At 33.9% G+C, this 23,303-nt stretch overlaps 1 protein-coding gene across 1 annotated transcript; it reads left to right on the plus strand.

Moving 5' to 3' along the window:
• Nucleotides 1-15,143: 15,143 nt before the first annotated feature.
• On the plus strand, nucleotides 15,144-22,888 carry LOC145317668 (uncharacterized). Its single transcript, XM_080158829.1, has 5 exons — nucleotides 15,144-15,474; nucleotides 15,891-16,290; nucleotides 16,875-17,001; nucleotides 20,578-20,676; nucleotides 22,727-22,888. Exons 1-5 carry the CDS (start codon nucleotides 15,356-15,358, stop codon nucleotides 22,798-22,800), a joined length of 819 nt encoding a protein of 272 aa, XP_080014955.1. The 5' UTR covers nucleotides 15,144-15,355; the 3' UTR covers nucleotides 22,801-22,888.
• Nucleotides 22,889-23,303: the final 415 nt, after the last annotated feature.

Genomic DNA, 23,303 nt, shown 5'->3' on the forward strand with positions numbered 1-23,303 from the left:
ACGTTAAAACCAAAGTACACTCCAGAAATAATATTCTCAAAGCCCTGGCAGGTACTTCTTGGGGTAAAGACAAAGAAGTGCTAATACCAACATATAAAGCTATAGGACAATCCATTATTAACTACTGCAGCCCTATCTGGAGCCCCTCTGTATGTGATAGTAAATAGCAAGAACTCCAAGCAGCACAAAATGCCGCCTTGAGGACAGCCCTTGGATGTGTTAAAATGACCAGTCAAGACCATCTACATTCAGAAAGCAAGATGATGCCTGTCAAGGATCATTGTGAAATGCTTTCCCGCCAATTTCTACTCAACACACAACAAGACACACATAAACTATACTATAATAATACTATAAACCTCAATCACAGAGCTCCACGGAAAATGAAGAACACTTTAGTTACAGAACATGGTAAATACATCAAAAAACTCACCAACCACACTGGACAAAACCATAAAAAGTTACTAAAGAAAATACACACAGATAGCGTTGCCAGAACAATATCCAACCAAGCAGTTAACCCTGTCCTCAACACTCCTGCACCAGCAATTGATGATTCAGAGAGAAAATTGCCCAGAAAAGCTCGCACTAAATTGTCTCAATTAAAGTCAGGCTATAGCTCTATGCTAAACAGCTACCTGTCCAGAATTAGAAATGATGTGCAAGATATCTGCCCAGATTGCCAGTTAGAGCCACACACCTCAAAACATCTTTTCAATTGTGTGGCCAAACCTACAGACCTAAAAGTTCGTGACCTTTGGACTAAACCAGTTGAAGCTGCCAGATTCCTTGGCCTCCTTGATGGCCGAGAATTCGATGATAACGGGTGAGAGCTGCGCCAGGCTACAACAACAACAACAACAGGTCTTGATATGGATTTAAGCTATTTTTCTGCCCTTTCCAATTATGTTTTATAATGCAGATTTTGTTCCTATGCCTAACCCCTGCGAAGCCACCCAGTACCCAATATAACCTAACCTAATCTGACCTATAGTGAGCCTTGTTTATGTTCTGCTATATTGAACGATCTTGTAGATATGTTCAAAGTATCTTCACATCTATTATCCTTAGAATAAAGTAACAGGATGTTTGTCTGTCTTTACTGAAGGATCTCGCTAACCGCTGAACCGATCGGGTTATCCTTTACATGTTAGATTCTCATAGGTCCTAGGAAAATTTATTTCTATTATCACCAACCTTCTCATAGAAATCGCCCATAGAAATCGCCCCTAGAAAACAATTACCCAAATTTTTGTTTTACTTTTTCCTTTTAAATCTAAAATAAGGAAATCGGTTATCGAATTCAACTCCCCCTTCCTCAAGTGCCCCTAGAGGCCTCTAGGGGGCGTAGCCGCTAGTAATATGTATATTATCCAATTATTCATAATTGTGTAACTTGAGTAGACAGGCCTGTTTATTAAACTTTTCCCCATGTAAAGGAATAAATTTATATCTCATTTTAGTTTATTATTATTTTTTGTTATATTATATCATACTAGCGGCTACGCCCCATTGCGAGATTTTGGTACAAACAGATAGTCAGATAGACATACGGTTACTTTGATTACTACTTTAGGTTAAAAAACGATAATAAAAAAATGAAAAACTACCACCTCTCCCTTATTTCCAATGTATTTAAAAGATAAGGAGGATGGGGGGGGGGGGTTATGCTTTGCAAGGAACTTTGACTGAAATCACTGGGCTCTTTATTACCCTAGTCCCCGAAGTTTTATAATAACGTTTTCTTATTCGTTGGTTCATCAACTTTGGGGACTTTTATTGATTTTTGATCGGTTGGTCAATAAGTTGAGTGGTCAAACGTTTCAACCACCAACTGTAATCTACAGGAGGGGTAACTTTGTGTATCCTCAAAAGGAATGTACATTGTACATCAATTTTTCGGCCATTTTAATATCCCTTTAAATCCCTGGTGAAACGCCAGGTTGAAATAGCTGTTGAATTTGCTGAATTATGCCAAGATATGAAGAGAACTGTTGAAGATTTGACACATTCATATCATCTATGCACATCTATCAATCAACCTTTGAATTACAACCAGGATTCGGCAGCCGCGCTAAGCCGCGTATAAGCCTCAGTAAAATAGTCCATGAAATTCAGCTGTATGTCCTAATCTGTTCCTAAACAGACAATCCATCTTTTCAGAATTTTTTATTATACACACAGGCGGGTTTAAATTTGAGACTGCGGCGCGGCTGTCGAGCCCTGATACGACCACAAGCTCAAATGAAGAGACATTGCAGAATTTAACATACATTAAGTAGCAAAGCTTCATTACTAGTCTATCTTAAAGTCTTTTTGTCATATTATACCCCACCCCCTTAAAGTTTTCGGATTTTTGTGTCCTTGTTTCTAGTTGCAGCCAAAAAATATTATGTTAAACTTTTATATTACTGGAATGTATACGTCTAATGTAGATTATGAATTGAATTTATGGAAAAAAAATTGAAAAAATTATGCACAATAAAATCGTACTATTAATCAAACCTAATTAAAGTTTTCTTTTTTGTTATTTTTTCAAGTTGGAGCGAAAATAATCTTATTTATTTTACGTTCCATCATTATGAGATCCTTGTAAAAAGATAAACTTTTCTCTACTTAGAGTGTATCTTTAAGTTAATTTATTGAATAAATTATGCACCTTAGAATCTTCCTATCAATTTAAAACTTATTGATCAGTTACATTTGGGAAAGTCCATGTAACAGGTGGAATTTTTTGTGTCAAAACATAAAAAATTTATGAGAAGTGTTTTTCTATAATAAGGGTCAGAACATCCAAACGTAACGGTTAGCTCTTTAGAGTTGCAAATTTAATCTTTGGATAATAATTCCTGTATTAGTAAGGTACAGTTTAGAAAGCGTAACATCTATATAATCGTGCCAGAAATTCCAGACGTCCATTTAAAACATTCTGATTTTTTACTTTTTTGACCACATTTGGACACCAAGATACAACATTTTAAGCGAAACATCTCTATAACCAAGTCAAAAAAATGTAAGTATTTATTTAAACAGAATTCTGTATTTACTCAAAATTTGAATACATTTTTGTTTGTATCTTCATATTAATATAAATATTCTGCTTATTAAGTTTTAACATTATACCTTTGTTTTAGTTCATTTGTTCTTGCGATTTCAGAGATTTGTTTTAAAAATACTTGTGCACGTTACTTATTAGTAAAAAATCTCAAAAAAATCTCAAATTAAGGACATAATATCATTTTCATTTTGATCAATATGAAAGTGAACTGTTTTGGGTGACATGAAAAAAAAAATTTAATTGAAACTGTAGCTTTATACAAATTTCAGTTATGCAAAATTTCCAATCTTATACACAGAAAATTGACACACAAACACTAAAAATCACACACACACGTAAACACCTAACACTGAAAATCACACACACACGTAAACACCTAACACTGAAAATCACACATGACCAAGAATTGAATGATAAGGCCAAGGGAGCAAACACAAGCACCCATCCACACCCTCACGCCTTAACACCCACACCCATTCCTCATACACACACACACACACAAAGTTATGTGCATACAAACATTGACATACTGAAGTGATGTGTAGGATGACCCATTATTCAACTGATGGGGATTCAAGCACCACACCTCATCCCCCTCCTCCCCCTCACACTCATTGTGCAGTCCCTGCGGGGAGACAGGATGGTTGCAGGCAGGGGTGGGTCAACAGCCCGCCCCCGGGGGGGTACCCAACATTTTACTTTTATTCCTTACATACAATATACATACATATATAATATACTTTGATGTGTGTGTGTGTGTGTGTGTGTGAGTGTTTTATATGGGGAGAGAGAGAAGGTATTATCGGGCTGTGTGGCCTCGATCTAACCCTGTCTACTACACGAGGATTTCACATTCAATTCAGTTCTAGAGCGAAGCTGTTTGGCTCAACAACTAGTGAACACGGGTGGGGGGGGGGGGGGCAGGCAATGACTCAAAGGATTCAAATAAAATATCATTTATACTTACTCGAACCACATTATCATAGAAACTTTTTTTGATGCACTTCTTAAAGTGCAACCAGTTTAAGGCGTTCACGTGAATTGACACCCCCCCCGGCCCCTCCCCCCCCCCTTCTGGACTGGACATTGAACTGTAAAATAATGATATCATGCCGAAAATACATATAGAAAAAAAGTATTAAACCCAGGTTTCATGACATTGAATTGTGTGGCATGGGGAAAAGTAATAAAAATGGTTATTACCCCACCCCCACCTCCCCTCCCCCTCCCCAATCACACACCTTTCTGTCTGAAGACTGGTAATGTTAATGTATAAAATATAAATATTGAATTAATCATGAAGGGAGGGGACATTGGGTTATTCATTACACTAGTCCCCAAAGTTTTATAATAATGTTTTCTTATTAAATAACATGACAACTTAGGGAACTTTTAAATTTTGTTTGGTTGATTCATTGTCCAAATGTTTAAATGTTTATATTGTAATCTACAGAAAGGATAATTTTGTGTATCATCATTGGGTATGTACATCAATTTATCGGCTATTGTCTTATCCCTTTAGATCCCTGAAATTAATTGTGGTAAAAATGTTGTCCTTGACAAAGACAATGAGTATGTATAATTCACTATTTTTATTCGGCGGACCATTAAATGTTAGGAAATAAGGTGGATTTATGTACTTTTCAGCTTTTTACATTTACATTGTTTGTATTATGCACAGTATAATAATCGTTATTTATCGTATTATAGGCAGGTTTCCACGTATATTAAAATGAAAAATTATAAGATTAAAAGAAGTTTTGTAAGACCCGAGGGACCGAAGTCACTGGCTAACAAAACTGGTATTGATATTAAGATGTTTATTTTATCCTTGGCTATAAAACTGGCTATAATACGATATGATACATGATTTTTCAGTATGGCCCAGAACTGATTCTTATCCAGCGGATATTTATCGGTTTTGAAGCCATACTGGAATAAAGTTCTATTTTACTTTTATATTTCTCTGAGTAATAATGAATCAACTGGTTTGATGACTCATTTCTAGTTATAACTGAAATTTGTTCGTTTTGTGCAGAGATTAAGGGATCAAAAGGGATAAGACATTGGCCGATAAACTGATTTACATCCACAATGATGATACACAAAATTAGCCCTTCTGTAGATTACAAATAGTGGTTGAAACTTTTGGACAATCAACTAAATAAACCAACCAATAAAATTCATTAAAAGTCTCCAAGATTGTAAAGCCAACGAATAAGAGAACATTAATGTAAGACTTTGGGGACTAGTGTAATAAACAGCCCCTTCTTCCAGGGCAGTGATAGGAAATGGACAATAAACAATCTTCCCCTATAAGTCTTTGTGTTAATTAACTGGTCAATTTCCAGTCATTTTTTTGCGTATTTTCCGTAAAGTTGGGATTAAGGTCAGTTTGTAAGAATTTTTAATTTTAATCAAATAGATTAATGTAGTAATATGGCTTTATTTTCATTAAAAAACTTTCATCAACGCAAAAAGAAACTTAATTAAAAAGCATAATTAGATTCCAAAAATATAATAATAGTTATTTCTCGCATCGTATTATAAACAGCTTTTCGCGGATAAAAGCACCTCGGGACTAAAAAAATGATTTTATTCTTATGATTGTACATTTTTATATTCGTAGAAAGCTGGATATAATACGATGCTAGACATAGTTTTTTTTTTGTATGGATGAGAACCGGATCTTATCAACCGAATTCGAATGAATACGAGAAAAGATATACAATTTGTAAAAAAGTAATCTTATTTATGATGTAAAAAAATACATTATATTAAGTCAGGGAGGAAGAGGTATTACCTATATACTTGTATGAATTATACTAGCAGTTGCGTACCTAGCATCTATGGGCAGAAAATAGCATAAAACCATCTGCAGATTTTAAAAATAAAATCAACCTAAAACCATTTCAGGACCTTTATGAAGCTTCTTTAAAACGTAGAACTCAATCGGATCAGTAATTACCGAAATCTTAAGCTACAGACAAAAAACTTACTACTCTATATAATAGGATATATTTCATAGGCGTCCAAGGGGGGGGTAATGGGGCGATTACCCCCCCCCCCCAAACCGTAGGCACCCCCAAATTTTTTTCATTTCCCCCCCCCCCCATTTAAAATTTACCTCTACCCAACCATTTAGGAGGGGGTAGTTACCCCCCCCAAATAATTTTCGGAGGGTAAATAACCCCACCAAAACAAAAAAAATTTTTGCGCGCTTCGCGCGCATTTTTAATACTAAATTTTTAATACAATTTAAATTACCCCCCCCAAAAATTTTACCCCGGGGGTAAATTTTTGGGGGGGTAAACAAATTTTACCCCTGCCAACAGATTTCAGGGGGGGTAATTACCCCCCCCCCAAGCAAATTTTACCCCCGGGGTAAAAATTTTGGGGGGGGTAAAAAAAATTCGCGGCGCGCTTCGCGCGCCATTTACCCCCCCCTTAAACAAATTTTACCCCCCCCAAAAAAAAAAGCTTGGACGCCCCTGATATATTTGCTACAAAAGGCAGAATTCTAAATAAGTACTTAAAAGGCTACTTTATGTGACAGCGCCAATTCTCTTAACTCGATTGATAATCGTCCATTGTCTTATCCCTGTATTCCCGGATATTAAGTAAATCAGTGGGAGGGGAAAGTCCCCAAAGTGTTATGATAACGTTTTCTTATTCGTATGCTTAAAATATTTTAGGACTTTCATTGTATTTTGATTGATTGGTTCATTAAATTGAGTGTCTAAACTTTTTAACCACTAATTGTAATCTAAAGAAGGAGTAATTTTGTGTATTATAATTGGGAATGTTCATCAACTTATCGGCCATTGTCTTATCCCTGTATATTCCTGGATATTAAGTAAATCCTTTGATACATTAACCATAATCCTGTTCTTGTTGCACAAACACAATACACACACACAATACACACACACACACACATACACACACACACACACTCGCACACACTCACACATACACATACACTCACTCACACACTCACATATACACACACATAGACTCACACACACACACATACACAAACACACTCACACACACAAAAAAAAACACATAGACACACTTTCATACACATACACACTCACACACAATTACACACAAATACACACACACACATAGTTGGCAAAAACAAAAGATTTAAAGATACCCCAAAACCCCCACACCCTCCCTTATTATTATGATTTTTAGGGATCCTTGCTTTGGTTAATTGGATAATCCTTACCATCCATTTTGTTAATTGTTTTGATGACATTGACCTCCAAATACAAAAATTTAAAAGCTGTTAAAACCCAGAGAGGGAGGAGACTTTGGGCTAATTATTACACTAGTCCCCAACGTTTTTTTATTCGTTGGCGTAAAAACTGTGGAGACTTTTATTGAATTTGGATTAAGTTGAGTGTCCAAACCTTTCAACTAATTGTAATTTACAAAAGGGGTAATTTTATGTATCATTGTTAGGGATGTACGTATATTGATTTATCAGACATTGTCATATCTCTTTAGATCCCTGGTTAAAACCTAAGAAAAGTAAAACAACCTTAAAATTCAATTAGAAATTCTAAGAATATGTAAAGAAAGTGTCCTGACTTTTGTGATTTTAAAAAAATAGCTAGTCGGTGTTTTTAGTATGTAGTAGATGTAAAATGATACATAGAATTTAGATATGCAATCGTTTTTTTTTGTAGACCTCCTATTTTTGAAGTAATTAAAGTTTTTTTTTGTTAATAGATTTAGTTGGTTTTAAGTTACTAAAACGCACCAGAAAAAGAAGAAAATTGCCATTATGAACAAATATATTAAGATCTTTAATTTGATACCTTACTTTTTTAATTCTGTTGAGTAATTATTGAAAAATCTGTTGAAGCTTGGTGAATCAAAACTTTGAACTTTGGGAGCTCGTCACGAATGGGTTAAAACAAAATCACAAAAGTTAGGAAACGTTCTTTCAAAATATATGTACCAGGTATTCAATGGTTTTTTTTCAAGATTTACAATGATCATTTAAATCAAAATAATGCCCATCCTAAGGAATTATCTTTTTGTGATGCTGAGTATGATATGTGTATATATGAATATATTATTCCAGTATGGCTTCGAAACCGATTAATAACCGCTGGATTAGAACCGGTTCTCGCCAATACTAAAAAGTCATGTAAGCATCGAATAACAGAAAGTTTTCCACAAATGTTAAAATAAAAATCATAAATTAATACCGATTTTTTATCCCGGGCCTTCGGCCCCATTTGGTCTAACAGAACTGGTTTTAATCTTATAATTTTCTTTTTAACATCCGCGGAAAGCTGTCTATAATTGTAATACGATGCACTGAATCCATGACTCTTTATGCAAATAAAATGTTTTCTTGTACACAATTGAACCCCTCATATTTCTCTTATTGTCTAAAGAGATGGTTGGGAAAAAGGGATAGATAAATTTTTGTTGAGTTTATCCTCATTTGTGGTCTTTAGTTGGGGGGTGTAGAGGGGTGTCTGCTACCCCCCCCCCCCTTATATTGAAATTAGGAAGGTCTGCCTTCTCCGTTTTCATCCACCAATGGTGCCACACACCCCTGGTGAATCACTGTGCACGCCAGTGATCTTAATCCTATTTTTTATATATCGATGTTATATCTTTTTTTTGCAGATTAACATTTTATGAAGGTGGACCTATTTAAAAATAAGGTGTATCTATCCACCGAGATAGATATGTCTTTATTGTATATAGGTATACCTCTGTGAAGGATAAATTTGCAGTCAGTTTAATGAAGCTCTTTATATATTATATAAATGACCAATAATAGGCCAATATATGTACAGACTAAATTACGTCATTTTATAAAAAAGCTTTCAGTTCATTCTTATTGTGATAATATACCAATTACTGATTCATAGTCTATCGAGTAGGAGAATATAATTTGTTTTGCATTAACCTATCCCTGACTCCACGAAGAGATGGTAAGTGGATTGGAGAGGACATAAAAGAATCCCTCAAATCTCCCCCCCTCCCCCCTCCCCAACCCCGCCTCAGTTTTTGCAATTTTTCTGCTTTATAGGAAATGGACCATAATAATATTTGGCCCTTTTTTCTTTTATTCTCGTCCTTTTCATATCATTATATATTTGATATTATACGTTACATTAGCACAAGATTTTGGATAAAATACATATAAAGTAACATATTTTTTTTGGCATATAGGTTAAAAATAATTTATAATAAATATAAAGTAAATAGGTGTAAAAGCATTGAAATAGGTAACTTGCGTATTTAATTTTTTTTAAAAGCGAAGCTTTTCTATAATTAGGGTCGGTCCGTACGTCCGTCCGTCCGAGATAGATAGCTTTTATTCGTTAATTTAGGCATGTTGGAATTGTCCTATCGATTTCAAACTTTGCATGGTGATTCCTGTAGTAGTTAGGTACGATTTAGAAAGCGTAGCAACTCTATAATCATTACCAGAATGTCCGTACGTCCATTTTAAACATGTTGATTTTTCTACTTTTTTAACAACAAATTTTTATGTGATCAAATCATCCGTTTGATCTGATTTTTGGTATATTGATTCCTGGGACAACAAAGAACAATTTTATAAGCGAAGCAACTCTATAATCAAGTCCTAAAAATGTAAGTATGTCCATAAACATTATCTTGTATAAAGCAGTTTTGCAAAAAATTTACTTACACTTTTGCTTCGACTCTTATACTTTTATATTCTGATTATTCAGTTCAGACACTATACAAGTGTTAATGTCCGTTTGTCCTACCGTTTCAATGCTTCGCTTTTATGGATGTTTGTTTTAAATAAGCACAGTATTTTGTTGGTGATTAAATATTAAATTACTACTGCTATATTTATTAGATTGGTCATTCAGCCACCCGTACCATATTATTGTTTTTTGCTGCTCGGCTGCGGCTCAGATTGTCTGCGTTTTGTTTACTTTCAGTCGGCTTCAGTTTTATCTTATAATTCTTTTTGATGCTTCTTAATTCTTTGCTAATTAAGAAAACAATTGTTTAATTGTTTTATATATTACTAGCGGCTTCGCCCCTAGCCTCTAGGGGCTTTGCCCCAAGAAGTGATAAAAAAAATTAAGGTGAAATTCGTAAAAGGACCAAGGAAATCTTCTGCAAAAAAAAAAAAAAAAAAATGGGGGGGGGATTTTTTTGTTTTTGGGGGGGTTGGGGGTGTCCCACCCCCCAAGAAAATATCTTAAAACCACCACAGGACCAGTAGGTATATTCCCTGAAGAGTAGAGCCCATTCGGTTCAGCGGTTACCGAGATCTTAAGCTTCAGACGGACAGACAGACGGACAGACAGACGGACAGACAGACGGACAGACGGACAGACGGACAGACAGACGGACAGACATCGTTCTACTTTGTATTATAGATATGTATGCTTTTCCTTAGTAATACTAATCCGAGCTTTTGTATTAGTAGCGAAGCTATTCTATAATTCACTTTATCTGTTCGTCTGTCAGTCAGTCTGGAACGCAATGGGGTCAATGTGATTTTATCTACAGTTATCTAAGACAGCTGAAATTTTATGTGAAGATTCCCATGCGCATCTAGTCTATACACTTTCCGTCTGTCTGTCACTCGTGCTTCAAATCCTTTTTAAAAATTTATGCTTCACTACTTCTGGATGTTGTCATCCTTGCTTATTTTTAAATTCAAATTATTGCAGTTTATAATTGTAACTTTGCAATTTATAATAAATTGTACTTAATGTTAAGTATGAAAATTTCACCGCATTGACGTAATGATATTTGCTGGAGGAGTTGTGCTTAGTTTTGCGTGATTTTCTGAACAGAAAAAAAAACAAATTGTAAATCAATATACAAAAGTTAAGGTTTGACTTTTTAGCAATACTATGTGAAACAGAGTTTAGCCAATTTTCCATGGATATAAAGATAAGAAAATGGCCGATAAATTGATGTACATCCCCAATGATGTTACACAAAATTACCCCTTCTGTAGATTAGAATTAGTGATTGAAACATTTGGACACTCGACTTAACGAACCAACCAATCAATATTTATAAAAAAAGTCCTCATAGTTGTTAAACTAACGAATAAGAAAACGTTAATATAAAACTTTGGGGACTAGTGTAATAAACAGCATAATGTCCCCTCCCTCACTGCAATTATCTGAGATATAACAATATCGATTACATCCACTAATAGCAAAGTATATGAACAAATTAAAGAATAAATTCTATATGAACAAGAATAAAAAAAGTGGAGATTGTTTAGTTCTGAGTTAAGACGCACAAACAGGAATAGATGTATAATAAGCCTGGATATTATGACAGGATGAAATTTTTCGTCAAATTAGGTTGCTATTTTACATGTTATTTGTCGGTCAGTTCGTTCATTCAGGAGGGAATAGATGAGGTAAAGGGAAGGGGGGGGGTAACTAATAATGGAGTGGGGTTCTGTGTTCGAATAGACTTTGACGGAAACCACCGTGACTTTAATTCAAAGTAAAAAATGTTTAACTATAAGGAAAATGTGGGTACGAAAAAAGAGAATAATTTTTATGGGTCTATGAATTGACGTAAACATTTTTGCTTGATTTGATTTGTCATCACTTTTCAGTGGCAAAGCTACTCTATATAATTTACGGTGTCTTTAGTTTGTCAGTCCGTCCCTTACGCTTTTGGGAGAAATGCGATTTACTCAGCTGCTATTAAAGCTAGGCCTCTGAATATTTTCTTGTTGATTTTTTTCAAAGAGCATTCAGTATAAAACTTACTCTGTCTGCCATTGGTCTTGCAATAAAAGTATATTTGATAAAGGTTTCGTGATTTTTATCATTATTAATTACTTCTCTAATGCCCTTTTTCTCTTTCTTCTTTGTCCGTTTGTCAATCCATGTTTTTTTGCTTCACTACTTATTTATGTTGTCAACCTTGTTTTTGAAGTTATCGCCTATAAATTACTTTTGAATTTAGGAATTTACATATTTTGATGTATTTCTTCCAGGGCATTGCAGCCGCAAGCGTTTGGGGGCCGCTACACCCTATCAGTGACAGCAAATTGTTGCTTAATTTAGTGGCCGATAATCTATAGAACGTTTTGTGCAGCTCCTTTAAAGTGTGTCAAAAATTAATGGTTCAGAATACAATTAATCTTCGGCATCGACTGCCATTTTTGCAACTAATTTGGCAACTATCTAGGCCAACGACTGTGTTTTGTTGGCTCTGGAATTTATTATTTTACAATTTTGTGGCTGATGGACAACAAAGCTGGCTATGAATTATAAAAAATTAGCTGTTTGCGTTAGCAGAACCCTCATTGATTCATAAACATCAGGATTTTTTTGTCTATTCAAAAATCAAGTTCATAATTAGATTAAACCAAAAAACATCACAATGTATTTTTTCTATATGGGTTTAGAAATAACAAAAAAAAGAAGCAATTAGGATGAGAATCTTTATAGTGCCCATAAAAATGACGTTATACAATTCAAATGACCAATGATAGGCCAATACACAGACTAAATTACCAATGGCAGGCCAGTATACATTTAAATTGGGATTCAAATTTGTTTTTAGGGTTAGTTTTATATTTCTTTAGTATTCTTGGCCGTTGGTCGTTTTATTTCATTTTCAAATCCTGCTTTTGATTAGAGGTAAGTGTGATGAATCGGTAAATAAAAAAAAGAATTTTCTGATGGAGCTAACATGCAATTCTTTAATTATTAATTATTCATCCCAGCCAAACAATGCTCTTTGTTCCATATTTGTTCTTAAATAAAGGTGGAAAAAAAGGAGGTTTTATAAGTTAGGGAAGTTCAACATATTTTTGTTATATCATGTATTGTATCGTATTATAAACAACTTCCCGCGATACTACAGGATATAATACGATGCTATACATGATTTTTCAGTATGGCTGAAATCCGGTTCAAATCCATCGGATATTAATCGGTTTCGAAGCCATACTGGAAAAATTATTCTGCAAACCAGAGTGAAAAAAGGTTGACAACATCCATAAGTAACAAAGCACAAAAAAAACATCTTTTTAGAAAAGAAGTATCTATGTCTTTTGAAGCATGACCGACAGAACGACGGACCAAGAAAATTATATACTGTATACTTCTTTGTACAGGGAATCATTGCCAAAAATTTCAGCTGTCTATCTTAAATAGAAGCCCAAAAAATCATTTTTCACCCCATAAAGTTCCAGACATAGAAATGACAAAGTGAATTAAATAGTAGCTTCGATTCTAAAAATTGCTAACGAATATTTCTGGAAATCGAAAAAAAGAATTTCTGCGGTTTATGCAATTTTATTGGAGAAAAAAAGATATCTCTATCTAAGCTTGTAGGGGGGAGACGAGGCGATTTTTTTAGATTACGAGAGAAGCTTTGTATAGAGCCTTAAAAAATGATGTCATACTTGCCTACCATTGGTCACCTAAAATTTAGTCTGGTCTGCCATTGGTAATTTAGTCCCTGAAGCGGCCTATCATTGGTTATGTGTATTGTATGACTTCCTTTTTTATAGGCACTATAGAGAGCTTCTTATTAAATACAAAATATGTTGATCGCCCCAACTGCTTTGCTAAGGCAACAACTAAGTAGTAATTATTTGTGGCAGATAGAAAAATATATTCATCGTCCCAACTAAGGCAACTAAGTAGTAATTATTTGTGGCAGACAGAAAAATATGTTCATCTTCCCAACTAAGACAACTAAGTAGTAATTATTTGTGGCAGGCAGAAAAATATGTTCATCGTCCCAACTAAGGCAACTAAGTAGTAATTATTTGTGGCAGACAGGAAAATATGTTCATCGTCCCAACTAAGGCAACTAAGTAGTAATTATTTGTGGCAGGCAGAAAAATATGTTCATCGTCCCAACTAAGGCAACAACTAAGTAGTAATTATTTGTGGCAGATAGAAAAATATATTCATCGTCCCAACTAAGGCAACTAAGTAGTAATTATTTGTGGCAGACAGAAAAATATGTTCATCTTCCCAACTAAGACAACTAAGTAGTAATTATTTGTGGCAGGCAGAAAAATATGTTCATCGTCCCAACTAAGGCAACTAAGTAGTAATTATTTGTGGCAGACAGGAAAATATGTTCATCGTCCCAACTAAGGCAACTAAGTAGTAATTATTTGTGGCAGGCAGAAAAATATGTTCATCGTCCCAACTAAGGCAACAACTAAGTAGTAATTATTTGTGGCAGACAGAAAAATATGTTCATCGTCCCAACTAAGGCAACTAAGTAGTAATTATTTGTAGCAGGCAGAAAAATAAACATATTTGTTTTCTCCAAGATAATACAAAACTTGCACTCACCCAGTTAATTAGCTTTGCCTAATGAGTAAAAGAAAAGAAAAGAAAGAAAACAGGCCAAACTTGTTGTTTTACCATTAACAAAACCTTGTCCAGTATGGCTTCAAAACCGATTAATATCCGCTGGATTATGCCCGATTCTCAGCCAAACTGAAAAATCATCGGATTACAAACAATTTTTCACAAATATTGTAATGAAATCATAAGATTAATGCCAGTTTTGTTAGCCCCGGCCTTCGGCCACTCGGGTCTAACAAAACTAGTTTTAATCTTATGATTTTTCATTATAATATCCACGGAAATGTGTCTATAATACGATGCGATAAAAACTATTATACCATTACAAAGGAGTTCAATAATAGGCAGCTGTTATAGAATAACTATAAAACCACATAAAAAAACCTTTGGTAAAAACATAATCAATATATTTGATGATACATTTAATCAGGGCTCGGCAACCGCGCGACAGCCTGGACTAAGCCTTAAATATAAACCCGTTTGGATGCTTTAAAAAAAAAAATAGGAATTGCCATTTAGACTTCCAGCTGATTTTTTAAAAAAAAGTCAACGGTGGATTTCTATGATGCTTTGAGGCGACGGATGCACAGCTGCCGAGCCCTGAATTAAATTAAACTTTTGTATTTGTTACACAGTCATATTTTGATATGAAGACGTCTAAACTAAAAATTAATAACTTTGAATTCAATTTCTCTACAGGGATTAGCCAGGATTAGCTGATTATTAATTTATTTATTTCCAGAGAAAAAATGTAAACTCTAAAATATGTCCGGAGAGGTTAAGTAATCTAGAAAATTGCAAACTTTTCCATTACCAAAAAAATACCAGAAAGCTCGTAAAATTAATCTAAAATGAAGCGAAGGAACATTGACTAAAATTTGTTGGGGGAAAACTATTGAACAACCCCCGTGGGTAAAGTGATTAAAAACCTGTGATGGTGATATATAATTGAATGGCTGATGAAGCTGTAACAATGGAAACTGCTCGCGGACGAAGAGCTTGGCCTTGTACCCGTACTCCCTCCTCACACACATCTTGCTCAATGTGTCTGTCTCCGTCGCCAGGTTCCAGGTATAAGTTTTATGCAGGGCTCAGCAGTCGCGTGTCAGCCGCCGCCTGTAAGTCTCAGGAAAATAACCTTTTACGATTTTATAATTAAGCTGGAAGTCTAAACCTGACCCAAATATGGCAATCCCTCTTTTTAATTTTATTTAATATTATCCAAAAGGGTTTTAATTTTAGGGCTCAGTGCGGCTGCCACGCGGCTGTCGAGCCCTGGATTAAAGTAATTAAAACCCTCATGTAATTGCAACTACTGAATAAATTAGTTAATAATGAGATAGAAAGTCGGCGTATAACAAATGAAATATCAATTACAAATTCCGAAAAATAATATCAAATTTAAAACAAGTTCTTGTTTAGTGCTTGATGACAATTACACATATTGACAAAATTATGGCAGTTAATTAGCGTTATTTATTTTTTAGGAAAACCAAATCCATATCAAGAAAAGAAGCAGCAGAGCTATTACCCACAAAAACAATTCCTATTCCCGCCAGATTATCCTATCAATCAAGAACAACAAATCCAGCAACAAATTTATCATCAATACCCTCTTGTCAAATATCTAGCTTATTCAGAAGATCATCTTTGATATCAATAGATATGTCCTCCACCTTAACATTGCCTTCGTCTTTGTCTATAAAATCTTCAATATCCGCAATGTTATCATCAACTGTAAATATTCCTATGCTGTCTGCTTGCCATGTGATGAAGCTGCCTGCTGTTAGGATACCGAGGTTGGTGATGTTGAGCTTGATAATGTTGTGGTTGATACCTGGCCGTGTGGATGGTATCCGCTGCTACACCGACCTGGAGGCTAATAAGGTAAGATCCAGAATAGTTATTCATAGAATCGTATTATAGACAGCTTTCCGCGGAAAGAAAAAAGTATTGATTACAATTTGTTTTTGGCTCCGAGGGACCGAAGTCCCGGGCCAACATTAATTTTATGATTTTATTTGATGATGCGTGAATATTGACTATATTACGATACGATACATGATTTATCAGTATGTCCCAGTACCGGTTCTAATTCAGCTAATATTAATCCTCAGGTTTTTTTTTGTCAATAACCTGTAGAAAAAATTCACTTTCAATAGTATATTATCTTAAGAAAATTTGACACTTAAAAGTTTAAAATTTGTTTTAAATTTTCTATTTCTAAACTATGTAATTGGTTTCAACATATGGATCATGAAAAGAAAACGAAGTAGCGGGTTTCGTCGTATTTTCACAGTAGCTTTAGGTTATTCTAGGTTAGGTAAATGTTAATGATTGCCCCGCAGGGTTAGAACCCCCCACATGGGCTAGAAATAGAAGAAAAGCTACCATGAAAAAAAACGACGAAACCCGCTAATTTGTTTTCTTTCCATGATCCATTTTGCTTTTACAATTTGTGTATTTTTTAGGCCAATTCCGTGGAATGTGGTATGAACACAGGCTGCCTTAAGATCTACAAGAAAGCTCGAGGATTTGATGATCAAAACAAGTTTATTCCTCCAGAGAAGCGGGGTGATGATATTCAATTATTCAGAGGTTGGTCTTTGTTATGACATTTTGAAAAGAAAGGCATCTAGTTTTAACTTATTCCACCATTTCATTTGTATGACCCTTGGGACAATTAAAACGATGGTCCCAAAAAGTTCGTCTGTCTGTTTGTTTGCTCGTTTGTTACGCTCAATAATATATAAACGGTGTTCCGAAAAGAATATATACAGTAGGGCGAGAAGATTGATTCACTTTTAAAATCGTATAATTGAGCCTGTTTAATCTAAGACATTATGGTGTCCGCATTCTGTAATTTGTATGTCTGTACGTCCGTCCGTCTAAGTAAGTTCATAGTCTAACTCTAACTTTGACTCTAATAGGACTAGAAGAATGGTTCTTTTTGATTAGTTTTTTTTTTACTAATATTAAGGTGATTTTAGAGAGCAAAATAACTTCTATATGTATTAAGGAATGTGATTTTTTTATTTAAAAAAGGCATCAGTTATCAAAAAAATTATTCTTGTTTTAATTTAGATTTTAAATCATCAAACAATTAACAAGTCCATATTTTATACACATACTAGTGGTAATTCTTTATTAAATGATCCTGTTTCTTTAAAATGTAGTGTTTGTTATCAGCTTATATCAACAATGAAATTAATTCGTAAATAAATCGCGAAACCTTACGTATTTTTCAGCTGTTGTTGGGGGGCAACACATCGTAAAATTTACGACCTCTCCATTTGCCCCCCATATATTATTTTAGATTTATTTCGCTCGTTGGTTATACCTTATTCTTTGTTTGTTATAGCTGCGCCTTCTGTTTATTTCATCTTCCTTATTTTAAAAATATGACTACGGTAAGGCAGTTACTGTCGCTTAAACCCAGGGCTCGGCAGCCGCGACTAAAACTTAAATTTCAATCCGTTTGGATGATTTGAATTTTTTGTTGGAAATAGGGATAGTTATATTTGGATCAAGATTAGACTTGCTTTGACCATTTAAGTTTACAATTCTCGCCATATTTATAAACTATCAACATAGAAATATTGTAGAGTAGATTTTCCACACAAAAAAATATGTTGGTGTATTTCACAATTTTGCATTTTGTGTAAAAAAAATTTCAATATGTCGTTCATACATTTTTTACACATCCAGTAAAATGACCTTGAAAGAGAAAATTTGCAGAAAATGCGCGTGAGAAGAAATGAAAGCCCGTGGGAAACTAAAATTTGTAGCCAGAAAATTTAATGGATATTACAAAGCAGGAATGCATCCTTCCCATTCTTTACAAAACTTTAAACATAAAATTAAAATCCTCCTGGAGATTACACTATATTTGCTTAAACTTTTTGACTTGTAAGAAACTTGTTATAAGTGAAGGTGCGTGCACAAAAGCGGGAGCAATTGGGTCTACCCACGGATCTAAAGGGATAAGACATTAGCCGATAAGCTAATGTACATTCCCAATGATGATACACAAAATTAACCATTCTGTAGATTACAATTAGTGGTTGAAACGTTTGGACAAACAAATTAATGAACCAACCAATCAAAATTCAATACAACTCCCCAAAGTTGTCAAGCCAACGTTATTAAAAACTTTGGGGACCAGATTATTATGTACTCTAATAAAGTAAAACTTGTAGAGGGCTAAAATAATGACCCCACTTTACCCCATCCCATACCCTGTAAACAAAATAAATGATAATTTTTTCCCTGTCATATATCAACACATGTTTTACATCCATTCCTAGATTTTAATTTCTATTTATGGGGACAGGTGTTCTTTCCCCTCCCCCTCCTACCCCTTAAACAAAACCATGCACGCCCCTATGCATGAAAGTGTTGTTAAGAATTTGACTTAAGTTTTGAATTTTAGCTGTTTTCTTTATATAAGTTTGCTAAAAGCCAAAAAGTTAGCATTAATTTTATAATCTTTTAATTGATGTTAAAGATTTTTTTAAACAAGGATGCCAATATATATAAAAGCAAAGCTATGAAACGGTAGGACAAACGAACATTAACACTTGTAGAGTGTCAGAACTGAAAAAACAGAATAATAAATATATATAAAGCTAAACAAAATTGGAAAATTCGTTTCAGAACTGCTGAAATATAGGCCACGTTTAAGGACATACTTAAATTTTAGGACTTGATTATAGAGATGCTTCGCTTATAACATTGTACCTTGTTATGTTAGGATTCGGTATTCTAAAAATCAGATGAATAGGATATTTGTATCACATAAAAAATTGTTGTTTAAAAGGTTAAAAGGCAACATATTTTTAATGGACGTATGAACTTTTTGGTAATGATTATAGAGTTGCTACGCTTCCTAAATTGGAAATTTGTAGTTTTAAAAATGTATAAAATTTACTGCATTAAAAACTTTTTTGGATAATAAATTGTTTCTTTGCTCAATATTTTTACAGCGTTGTGTATATTGGAATTTATATTTGAAATTTAAGAGTATTAAAAAGCATTTTTTTTCATAAATATGTTTTTTGCTAAAAATATAATGTGACTGTTTTTAGCCACGGATCTAAAGTGATAGTGCAATGGCAGGTAAATTGATGTACATCCCTAATGATGATACTTAAGATTACCCCTTCTGTAGATTAATATTAGTGGTTAAAACGTTCGAACACAAACTTTTTTAAACACCCAATTAAAATTTACTAAAGTCGCCAAAGTTGTTAAGTCAACGAATAAGAAAATTTCATTATAAAACTTTGGAGACTAGTGTAATAACGAGCCCTTTGTCCATTCATTGTTCACGTGTTCATTAAAGCTTATAATTCCGTAAGCCTTGCAGTCAGATACATATTTACTATGAACAAAATTCTCTAAACTTACTTTAGGGTTTAAAACCTAGCAAAACTTTCAGCCTTTTTGTTAAAGGTGTAAAAAAATGTTATAAAAAGACAGTGAAATATTAATATTCAATAAAAGATATGCTACGCATTAAAGGTTTAGTGCAAGCAGTTTTTGTTGGATTTAAAATCCAAACAGTTTAGTATTGTTTTCTTTTCATGAATATTTAATGATTGAAAAACATTTAGATTTAAATGTTTTTCTCCTTTCTATGATATATTGTAAACTTTGTCAAAAGTTTGTTAAAACACTATTCCTTCATAATGAATCTAATGTTAATGAAACAAGGATGACAACATCTATAAAGGCAAAGCTCTGAAACGGTAGGACAAACGAACATTAACAGTTCAGAACAGAAAAAGTAGAATATAATGTATATATTGCTCATTCACAGTGCTGGGACGAATAAACAAAAAAATCTTCGAAAATATAAATATTTTTGGTATTTACGTGAATAAGGATTGATTCATAATCATATGTAAACATAAACATTTCCAGCATGGCTTCGAAACCGATTAATATCCGCTGGATTAGAACCGGTTCTCAGCCATACTGAAGAATTGTATATAGCATCATATTACAAAATAATTTAAAACCAAAATCATCAAAGTAAAACCAATTTTGTTAGCCAAGGCCTTCGGCACCTCGGGGATAACAAACCTGGTTTTAATCTAATGATTTTTGTTTTTTATCCGCGGAAAGCTGTCTGTGATGCGATAAATAATTATTACTGAATATATTATTTAGGATGTTTTCTTGTGTCAGTGCCGGATACCTGTTTTGACAGCATTTCTACAGATCTTTCATACTGCTGGTGTTCACATAGAGATCTTTGTAATTCTTCAGGTAAGCTACATCAAAATGATCCTTATGCAAAAGTAACAGGATGTCTTTCTCTACCGAAGTATATCCCTAACCGCTGAACCGATATGGTTCTCCTCTTTGATGTAGCTTCTCATAGCTTTCTAAAAGTTAAATTAAGGGCAAAATGTCAAAAACATACTTGATTTGTAAAGACCAAGGAATTTTTTAAAAAGGAGGAGGGGGTGGGGGTTATCACACCTTAACCTCCCCTTGTACATCCTTGTAAATCTTTGACACTTGACTTTAATATTTATTTATTATCTATTCATATCGATAAAAAAATGAACGGTAATTTGTAAAAAAAAAAATTTCCAGAAAAAAAAACAATTAATATCCTCTGGATTAGAACCGGTTCTCGGCCATACTGAAAAATTATGTATAGCATCGTATTTCAGACAATTTTCCATGAAAATAAAATTAAATATATATGAAAACTGGTATTAATCATATAATTTTTCATTTTAATATATACAGAAAGCTGTCTATGATACGCTGCGATGAACAACTATTCTCATTAATATTCTACTAAAAATAAATTTATTTGTTAATCTTATTTGATATTCTTTTCAGTGCATGTCAATATCAGATGGGATAAAATAATTATATGTCAAATACAATAATAGACACGGCTGTATAGTTATAGGAATCTAGTCAGGGGGATACTCAACCAGCGATCTAAAGGGATGTGACAATGGCCGATAAATCAATGTATATTCCAAATGATGCTACACAAAATTACCCCTTCTGTAGATTAAATTTGTGGTTGAAACATTTGAAAACTCGACTTAATGATCCAACAAATAAAAATTCACAAAAGTTTTTAAGCCATTGAATTAGAAAATGTTAGTATAAAATTTAGGGGACTAGTGTAATAAACAGCCCATTGTCCCCTCTCTTTCTGATGCTCAACAGTGAGGACTCTAAAATGATTATCATTATTAAAGAGTGGAATATACACTTTTTTAATGGAAATGAATGTTTTATCATAAAAGGTAATTGGTTGTGTTGGAAGGGGGTTTGGGTGAAGGTACAAATATAGTTTTGTTTGGAAACAACAATATATTTGGTTGGAGGAGAGGGGTTTCGTCGTATCAACTCAACTTTAAATATTTAGAGGCGTCTTTAAATATGTTTGTGTTAATGTTAAATTTTTTTTATAAAAGTAACAGGATGTCTCTCTGTAGCTTGAGATAGCTTAAACACTAGATCAATATTTGTCTCTTTCACAGTAAAGTTACTTATAATTTAGGTCCTGGGAGGTTATATCATTTTTACACCTTCCCCTCCTCATTTTCATATGTGCCCCTAGGGGCCTTTAGAGGCGTAGCCGCTAGTATATATCTAAAATAATAATCAATTTGAATCTTTTGGATAGAAAATAAAAACAGTTTTCCTTTAATGTTGAGATTAAGATATTTAAAGTAAACAAATTTGATATTTGGAAATATTTATGGTATTTAAATCTGAAGAAAAATATGAATATTTTAAATATTTTTAAAAAAATTTTTAAAATAAAAAAATTTCATAATCATAAAAAAATACATCATAAATTTGGTTAAATTAGGGGTCCGATATATAAAGTAGTAGCTTTTTTTTGTCTTAAGCTTAAGATCTCAATAACTATAATAACCAAATGAGTTATCTTTTTAAGGTAATCTTTACATATCTCCTGTAAAAGTATAGGCTATTCTTTTTTCGGATGGTTTTAAGCTAATTTTTAAAAACACGTTAGACACTTTAAAAACAGAGCCCCTAGAGGCTAGGAACTTAATTTTTGCAAATTTTCAAGTATTTTATTTGTTTTCTCATGCGACCCCGTTCCAGTTTTTGTTCAAGCAAAAAAAAGTTATTTCTAGCTGCTAAAACAAGCTTTTTGAAAATAAATATAGGGATACAGGGAATGGACAATAGTGAGAGAGTGAAAGTGTGAAATTCTGCCCATTTAACAAAAAAAATTGTGAGAAGTGTTCCCTTTCCCACTCTGAATAATGACTAATTTTACAAATAAATTTACAATATTTTTCTTTTTCAGATGGTTTAAAAAGCGGATTGTTGATGGTTCTGTTAAGCACTCTGTCCTCTGTATACCTGACAGGTTACCTGTGACCAGCATTTCCTTAATCCTGTGTATACACCTGGTTCTGTGAATACTATGTCTTTTATCTACCTGACAGGTTACCTGTGAACAGCTAGTTCCTTGGTCCTGTTAGTACTCTGAACTCTATCTACCTGACAGGCTACCTGTGACTAGCTAGTTCCTTGGTCCTGTAAGTAATCTGTACTCTATCTACCTGACAGGTTACCTGTGACCAGCTATGGCCTGTGAGTACTCTATCTACCTGACAGGTTACCTGTGACCAGCTAGTTCATGGTCCTGTGAGTACTCTGTACTCTTTCTACCTAACAGGTTACCTGTGACCAGCTAGTTCATGGTCCTGTGAGTACACTGTACTCTTTCTACCTGACAGGTTACCTGTGACCATCTAGTTCCTTGGTCCTGTAAGTACTCTGTACTATATCTACCTGACAGGTTACCTGTGACCAGCTAGTTCCTTGGTTCTGTGAGTACTCTGTACTATATCTACCTGACAGGTTACCTGCGACCATCT

This window comes from Acartia tonsa, chromosome 4 (assembly GCF_053477335.1).
Source record: "Acartia tonsa isolate MP-2025a chromosome 4, ASM5347733v1, whole genome shotgun sequence".
Taxonomy (NCBI): Eukaryota; Metazoa; Arthropoda; class Copepoda; order Calanoida; family Acartiidae; genus Acartia; species Acartia tonsa.

Bases quoted from the DNA above. Each gene is read 5' to 3' on its own strand.
- LOC145317668 (XM_080158829.1), top strand. From the start codon at position 15,356: ATGGCTGATGAAGCTGTAACAATGGAAACTGCTCGCGGACGAAGAGCT. The intron at 17,002-20,577 runs GTTGGTCTTTGT...TATATTATTTAG, and splicing joins TGATATTCAATTATTCAGAG to GATGTTTTCTTGTGTCAGTG. The intron at 20,677-22,726 runs GTAAGCTACATC...TTTCTTTTTCAG, and splicing joins AGATCTTTGTAATTCTTCAG to ATGGTTTAAAAAGCGGATTG.